The 8,625-nt window shown below is 37.2% G+C and overlaps 1 protein-coding gene across 1 annotated transcript in view; it reads right to left on the bottom strand.

Moving 5' to 3' along the window:
* Window positions 1-825: 825 nt before the first annotated feature.
* The window catches only part of LOC128640703 (very-long-chain enoyl-CoA reductase-like), an 89,775-nt gene continuing 81,975 nt past the window's right edge, over window positions 826-8,625 (bottom strand). The window contains exons 13-15 of the mRNA XM_053693131.1: window positions 3,620-3,708; window positions 1,046-1,091; window positions 826-953 (exon numbers count right to left, since the gene is read on the bottom strand). Coding sequence (XP_053549106.1) covers window positions 826-953; window positions 1,046-1,091; window positions 3,620-3,708 — 263 coding nt within the window. The remainder of the gene's footprint in view (window positions 954-1,045; window positions 1,092-3,619; window positions 3,709-8,625) is intronic.

The following is an 8,625-nucleotide window of genomic DNA, read 5'->3' as shown; positions in this document are numbered from 1 at the left end:
GCCCAAACCCTAATCTAAAACAAACAAAAAAAAAAGATTTTTTTAAAAAACTAACACCCCTGAAGATCCACTCACAGTTTCTGAAGTCTGGACATCCAGGCGGCGAGAAGTCTTCATCCAAGCTGCGAGGTCTTCATCCATCCAGATGGCTTCTTCTATCTTCATCCGGGCAGCGTCTTCTATCTTCATCCCGGCAGCGCAGAGCGCGTCCATCCTTGAAGACATCCTGTGCGGAGCATCCTCTTCACTGCCGAACACTGAATCTTCAATGCAAGGGAGCCTTTTCAAAATGGTGTCCCTTGCATTCCTATTGGCTGATTTGATTTTTGAAATTCAAATCAGCTAATAGGATGAGAGCTATTGAAATCCTATTGGCTGTTCAAATCAGCCAATAGGATGAGAGATAATGAAATTCTATTGGCTATTCAATTGTCTATGGGGAAAGCACGATCATGTATTCTCAGGATTTTGTGCGGTATGGAGCTTATCGCCACCATATCGTATGCATAAGGCGGCTTTTCAGAAACTTGTATTGGCAGCACTATGGAGGGGGAAATAACGCAACTTTTGTTGCTTTCATTTCACACCCTCTATAGTGCAAAACTCGTAATCTAGGTGAATATGATTTATAAAACCAGAGAGGTTAAAACATGTTGAACTTTTCTAAATTGCATTGAAATCCTAGAAGCTCATGACTGGTGAAGTAAATTTATTAATTCTAGTTACAAACAATACAAACGTGAAAAAGTCTGTATGAAACTGAGTTTCAAAAGCAATCAGAGATATTTCAGGTGATTTATTTTATGTTATGTAGTAATTGCCTTTTCACAGCAGGAATGGAATTATAGACATACGAAGTCTTGGGTAATCCTTGATTTCTCGGATATATCTGCGATGTTTTTCCTTTGCCCATATAGTCATCTGAATGAAACCAATCAACGTAAATAAACCAACTGAAAGACAAAAAAATAAAAAATAAACAAAATGTAAATACATAATTTCATAGAAAGCAGAAGAAATGTCTTTGCAAGAGCCACTGACGTACCTGGGGCACATTGAGTCATTATTGTGAAACTGATCCAGCTTCCTACCTAGAAGACACAATATTTACAGTAACTTTTGTACTCACACAAATAAACAGTTTGCAAGATGCAAGCATTAATGTTGCTCAAATTAAAGGAAATTTAAAATGTAATTCCCATAAAAGCATACCTCCCAACCATTCTGCATCCTGTAAGATTGTTATGGATTGGGAGTTATGGCCCACTTCCTGCCCACAGCCACTCAGGGTTCCATTTTTAAGGGACTAATTGAGCCATGGCCACACCCACCAGACCTTACTCTGCTCCTCCCACATGTAGCCTCTCTCTTAAAATACTGGTAAGCCATTGCCCAGCTTTTAACCTTCTACTTCCTGGAAAATATCCAGCAGATGTAAGGTATGCAAAGCAACAGCTAAAACAAGACACTCTTAATTATTCCTAAGCCTAATTAATTATAATAAATCACTTGATCTCATTAAAATAATTAGCAGCGATGGAGGGGCTGGCTTCCTTTTTCCATAGCAAATGTTCCCCATGCTGCTGTGTATATGCAAAAGAATCCATCAACACAATCAAGCAAAATATAACACACTTAACACTGCTCTATCAGGTTGTTAGAATCTATTGCTCACTCTCTCCAACTCAGGAAGAAAGAGCTATAGAAAATGAATGGAGTGGGGGGACAGTTGCCTTCTGGTTAGCTGAATCGCCAAATCCAGATTAAAAGGAAAAAAAAAGCTGTGGTCAAGGGGGATTTAACATACTAGATTTAAAATGTGTGGGCCATCTGGAGGCAATTCCAATAACCTTATTTATGGGGCAATTAGCCCTGGGTTAAAGGCTGGTAGAGGCATAGTTACAGGGTCAGAGCAGGGGGAGGTGGAGCCAGGTGGTTTGGCAGTTGTGGACATGGCCTCCTTAAAAGGACTGGGGCAGGGAGTAGTATTTTTTACCCGACACCTTAGCCCAACAAAAGATCGGGTGCGCTTTGCACCCCTTGCTCTCCCCCCTGAATCTCCACTGGGGCCAATACAGAAATAAAGAATCACAGGCAATTAATTCAAAAGGAGTTTTCATAAGGTCAAGGCTGTTAAATCTGAAAAGTTCAAAACCCTGTGTAAAACTGCTGGAGAAGCATTGATTGCAATACCACTTTTATATTATATTCATCAAATGCATAAGGTGTGTTATGGCTCCATGAAAAGATTCCAAATGCTTGTAATAAGTGAATTAGTATAGAATTTTCTAAGGTATCGTAATTACTTTTAATTAAAGAAAATGCACAATGGTATGTCATGCACTTCACTTTGGGATTGGCACAGCTGCATTTTTGTCAGATAATGCACTTCGCCCACAAAATTGTTGCAATTACAAATGTTTAGGCATTCTCATGTTTATGTCTTTTGTTTGTATTGGTATGACACAAAAAAGTGGGGGGAAAAAGCCAAATCTGACACATTCCACGCAAAAATCCAAAAATGGACTGGATAAAATTATTGGCACCCTCAATTTAATATTTGGTAGCACACCCCTTGGAAAAAAATAACTAATATTAATTGCTTCCTGTAATCTTACACCTCTCTACTGGATTTTTGGACCACTCTTCTTTCGCCAACAGCTCCATGTCTCTCAGATTGGAAGGGTTCCTTTTCCCAACTGCTGTTTTGAGATCTTTCCACAGGTGCTCTATGTGATTGAGATCTGGACTTATTGCTGGCCAGTTCAGTACTCTCCAGTGCTTTGTCTTAAACCATTTATGGGTGCTTTTTTACGTGTGCTTTGGGTCATTGTCCTAAAGCGTAACTTTTCATTCAGATGGTGACATATAGTGCGAGCTGACACATTTGTACCCTGTGCCTGAAGGTCAGCTTGAATTTGTCTGGAAGTTGATCGAGGTTCTTTATCCACATATCGAACAATCCGCTACAATCTTTGATCAATTTTTCTCTTTCGTCCACGTCCAGGGAGATTAGCTACAATGCCATGGGCTGTAAACTTCTTGACAATGTTGCACACAGTGGACACAGGAACATTAAGATCTCTGGAGATGGACTTGTAACCTTGAGATTGTCCATACTTTTCCACAATTTTTGTTCTCAAATCCTCAGACAATTCTTTGCTACTCTTTCTCTTCTCCATGCTCAGTGTGGCACACAAAGACACACAACAGAAAGGTTGAGTAAATTTTTCACAATTTTAACTGGTTGCCAGTGTGATTTCTATATTGTCAGCAACTGCTAATTGATACAGGTGAGTTTAATTACAAATTACAGGAGCATTACAAACTTGGAATGAAATTATTTCTTACAATTTTGAGAAGGTGGCAATAATTTTGTCCAATTCATTTTTGGAGTTTTGCGTGTCAAATTTGCCTTTTTTTATTCCACTTTTTTTGTGTCATACCAATACAAACAAAATTCCTAAACATTTGTAGTTGCAAAAATGTTGTGGGCAAAGTGGTGCTTTATCTGACAGAAATGCAGAGGTGCCAATATTTTTGGCCATGACTGTATATATTTATAACTACAACACATAATTAAGACATTATTTTACCCCTTAAAGACATTTATATATACCTCATATGTGTAATTAGGACAGGAGACAAAGAGAAAAAGCCAGGTGAAAGGATTCCTTGTTGGGAATGGAATTTTCCGTGACCTCGAACCTGAAATGTAACAAAAGATGAATTACAATAAATGTACGAAAAGAAAGTAAGGTACAATGAGAGTGGAATTGTTGTATTCTTAAAAAGCCATTATACACCTAGTGGCTCTACAAGGGTTATAAAACTACCCAATGTTTTAGGTTGCACCCTCATGGGGAGAAAATAGCTGCTCCCTACTTCTGTTTCTTCATGCTTAGCAACACCACAAGATGTCCATATTATACCAGCACAGCCCATAGAACAGATTTGTCTCTGTCTCTAAACACACTGACTCCAAACTCTGAACAATTGAAGCTCCACCCCCAAGCATCCTTAAATCAGTAATAGTTGGTAATGATTCTTCCTTAGAATGTTTTTGTTACATTATTGGGGCATTGTACAAAAGCATTAACCATATACATGAAAAGAGCAGCATTAAAAAATATAAACGTATTTATTTTGCCTAAAAAAAAAGAAATGTAAAAACTGTTTAGATTTAAAGGGACAGTGAACACCAGATTTTTTGTTGTTTAAAAAGAAAGATAATCCCTTTATTACCCATTCCCCAGTTTTGCATAACCAACACTGTTATATTAATACACGTTTTACCTCTCTTATTACCTTGTATCTAAGCTTCTGCTGACTGCCCCCTTATTTCAGTTCTTTTGACAGACTTGCATCAGTGCTCACTCCTAGATCACTTCACGTGCATGAGCTCAATGTTATCTATATGAAAGACATGAACTAATGCCCTCTAGTGGTCAAAATGCATTCAGATTAGAGGCAGTCTTCAAGGTCTAAGAAATTAGCATAAGTTTTTAGCTTTCAACTAAGAATACCAAGAGAACAAAGCAAAATTGGTGATAAAAGTAAATTGGGAAGTTGTTTAAAATTACATGCCCTATTTAAATCATGAAAGTTTTTTTGGACTTGACTGTCCCTTTAAGTTGAAACTAATACTGCAGTACCTGTATTGTGCTTCCTTTTAATCCTCACTGGCTGATTAAGACAACTGCCTCTGGTTTAAAAAAATTAAATATATTTAAAAAAATGTCTTAAAGATTAAACAAAGAAAATAGTTGACTACATTTCACCTTTTTACTGTCAATATGGCTGCTAAAAAGATAGTATGTGTGCAGTGTTGTAAACTTATATTTCAATAGAAAATAATAGTTTAAAGGATACTAAACCCATTTTTTTTTTCTTTTATGATTCAGATAGAGCATGAAATTTTAAGCAACTTTACTAATTTAATATTATGAATTTTTCTTCGTTCTCCTGCTATCTTTAATTAAAAAGCAGGAATGTAAAGGTTAGGAGCCGGCCAATTCTAGGTTCAGTACCCTGGATAGCAGTTGCTTTTTGGTGGCTTCATTTAGTCACCATGGGCTCGATTTATCATTCCAATTCTCCTATATTTTCTTCGAAAAGTTCTCATGAAAAATAATGCCCCTAGTTATGATTCACAAATGCACCTAAAATTGGTCAAGTTCAACTGTAAAATTCTCCTACTCTGTTCTCACTCTCCTTGGAGAACATGTTCTCCAAAAATGGGTTAAATTAGATCCTTTTAGTCGTATTTCATATAGTTAATTATAACTCATTAATTCTCCTAGTTACAAATGTATCATTTATGTTCTCCTGTGGAGGATTGAAAGTTCTCCTGCAAGTTTCTGCATTAAAGTTCTCCATAACTATTGTGGAGAACAGCATTAGAAATCTATTCTCTACCAGTTGTAGAAGCAGTTAAAAAAAAGGACTCTACAAGGTGCAAAAATGATCCATAGCAAAGCTTAATAATAATGGTTATTGGAGCGCAATAACAATATATATTAGCGTGATAAAAAATATATATAATAGAGCGCCAAAATAATATATAACAGAGCACAAAAATGATATCTATTGGGGCATAAAAATAAGATATAAAAGAAGCGCAGTAATTGAAGCACAAAAACAATAAAAATTTAGATCTCTTTTCTTACATGACAGTTTGTTGAAGAGGGGTGTTAACACAGCTACTCGGAAGGCTGTATAAAAAATTCTATTGGCTTATGAATGACTGACATGGAGAATAGTTGCTTATTTTCAGTGATAAATAAGGCGCAGATACTAATCCGACTAGAGAAATGTATCATTAGTTCTCAACCCTCCTCAGCTCTCCTATGGAGAAAAAAACTATTTTTTGATGACAAATACGGCGCACAGGTGCGCTTCTCCAAAGGAGAGCTGTGGAGAACTGATAGGAGAACAAAAAGGAGAATCCCCCAAATGATTGATAAATTGAGCCCCAATAAGCAAGCATAACCCAGGTTCTGAACCAAGATTGGGCAGCTCCTAAGCTTTCCGTTCCTGAGAGTAAATTAGAAAGTTGCTTAAAATTGCATGCTCTATCTGAATCATGAAATAAAAAAAAATTGGGTTTAGTATCCCTTTAAGGACTAGATTACAAGTGGAGCGCTTGTTCAGTGTGCACCCGTAAATAGGCAAATTCGCCCATTTATGGGCTCACAAGAAATAACCAGCCATTACAAGTGGCTGATTATTGCTACCGCAAGCTCACAGTAGCAATTAGCACTCAGAAAATGAATCAGGGGTCAGATATCTGATAAGTTTTTAAAATGTGCCCCAACTGCAGCCCCCCAAAAAATTTTGTAGTGCCTTCTGGCAAATAAAACATATGAGCATTTATAAAAAAAAAATGCACTAAGCAGTTTTTAGGGGTTAAAAGTAGCGGGTGTGGGGTGTAAGCAATAAAATGGCATTTACATTGTGGTCTATGGGGAATGTGTGTTCGCTATAAATATACTGTATATGTATATGCTTATATACATATATTTATGAGTTAATGAGACCTATCTATCAAAGTGTCAACCGCAAATATGCCGGAATCCTGCATGGTAATTGTTGTGAGATTGATCCAACCTAGTTATCAAAGCCTCAAGACCGGCAAAAGGTTGAAATTTGTGACGTTCCGCTGGTCTCAATCCAACGCAGATCGATGCTTACGTCATTAAAGGTGTTCTGAATACACCTTTGGTTCTATTTGACACTTTCCCATTTATCAAACTTTTAACAGGTACGCGGCTATTCCTGGTTTTTAATCCGCCACCCTTGAGGCCGCGGATGCCATAGAAATCAATGGGAGTATGAAAGCACCGAAAGCTTATGTTCGATGCTGCAAGAAAATTAAGCATACCCTATTGATTTCTATGGTAGAAAACAAGTTACGTTTACACCTAACACCCTAACCTAAACCCTGAGTCTAAACACTTCTAATCTGCTGCCCCCCACATCGCCACCACCTACAAAATGTTATTAACCCCTATTCCGCCGCTCCCTGACCCCGCCGCAACCTAAATAAACTTATTAACCCCTAAACCTCTGACCTCCCACATCACCACCACTAGCTAAACCTATTAACCCCTTAATGGTCAGCCCCCCACATCGCAAAAAACTAAATTAAGCTAATAACCGCTAAATCTAACAACCCCTTAACTTTAAATTAAAATTACAACATCCCTATCTTAAAGGATTACTAACTTTTGCTGTTCTTAGGCAAAGCGCACTCAACATTAAACATTGCAATTATAATATAAATGTAAGGTACCTTTTATTTTGAAAAACGAAGCTCCTTTTAGCATAAGAATAACATTTTATTTTCTGTCAATGACGTCACATTATCCAGCCCTCAAATGTGGGCCGTCTAAGCAATAACATACTTGCCAATCGTATGGCCAGTATTAGCATGCAATTTAAATACATTTTCGTCATTCAACGCATGCACAATCGTTCTCTATTAGTCTCGCATGCGCATATTGGCACAGAAGCCGACATTACCAACAACAGACAGAAAATAACGCATGCGCACATTAAATTTCAATCTATCTGATGACGTTGCGTGAAATCGCTCATGCGCATTGCGTCCGGTAGTCGCCATCTTCCAACTGGAGTTGTCCTCCAGGATTGGAATACAGATACGGAGTATAAATCAGTGGGTTTGGAAAAAGATAAAAATTAAAAAAGTGATATATTGAAAATGAATAAGATTTCAAATAGGATGTACATTGAAAAAAGATTTATTTAACAGTATACTATTGTTACAACACGAGTGTATATTTGACTACAGTGGCCCTTTAATATAAATTAAAACTTACCTGTAGAATTAAAAGAAACTAAACTATTAATTAGCCTACCCTAACTATTATAGTACAATTAAATTAAACTACCAATTAAATAAAATAAATTACATATTAAAAAACCTAACTCTACTAAAATTATTTAAATCTACAATTAAACATTAAAAAGTCCTTAAGTACAAAAAACCCCCACTAAGCTACCAAAAAAAAACAACACTTAATTACGAAAAATAACAAACCAAATTATAAAAAAAAAAATATTTACACCTAATCTAATAGCCCTATCAAAATAAAAAAGCCCCCCCAAAATAAAAACCCCTAGCCTACAATAAACTACCAATGGCCCTTAAAAGGGCCTTTTGTGGGGAATTGCCCCAAAGATATCAGCTCTTTTACCTGTAAAAAAAATACAAACAACCCCCAACAGTAAAACCCACCACCCACCCAACCAACCTCCCAAATAAAATAACTATCTAAAATAACCTAAGCAACCCATTGCCCTGAAAAGGGCATTTGTATGGGTATTGCCCTTAAAAGGGCATTCAGCTCTTTTACTGCCCAGACCCTAATCTAAAAATAAAACCCGCCCAAAAACCCTTAAAATAACCTAACACTAACCCCCAACGATCCACTTACAGTTATTGAAGTCCCGCTTGAAGGATCCATCCAGCCGGGGAAGTCCTCGGACAGCAAGAAGTCTTCATCCAGCCAGCAAAGTCTTAATCCATGTGGCAAGAAGTCTTCATCCAGACAACATCTTCTATCTTTGTCCATCCGATGCGGAGCGGGTCCATCCTGAAGA

This window comes from Bombina bombina, chromosome 10 (genome assembly GCF_027579735.1).
Source record: "Bombina bombina isolate aBomBom1 chromosome 10, aBomBom1.pri, whole genome shotgun sequence".
NCBI classification, from domain to species: domain Eukaryota; kingdom Metazoa; phylum Chordata; class Amphibia; order Anura; family Bombinatoridae; genus Bombina; species Bombina bombina.
This window is presented reverse-complemented; position numbering and strand designations above follow the sequence as displayed.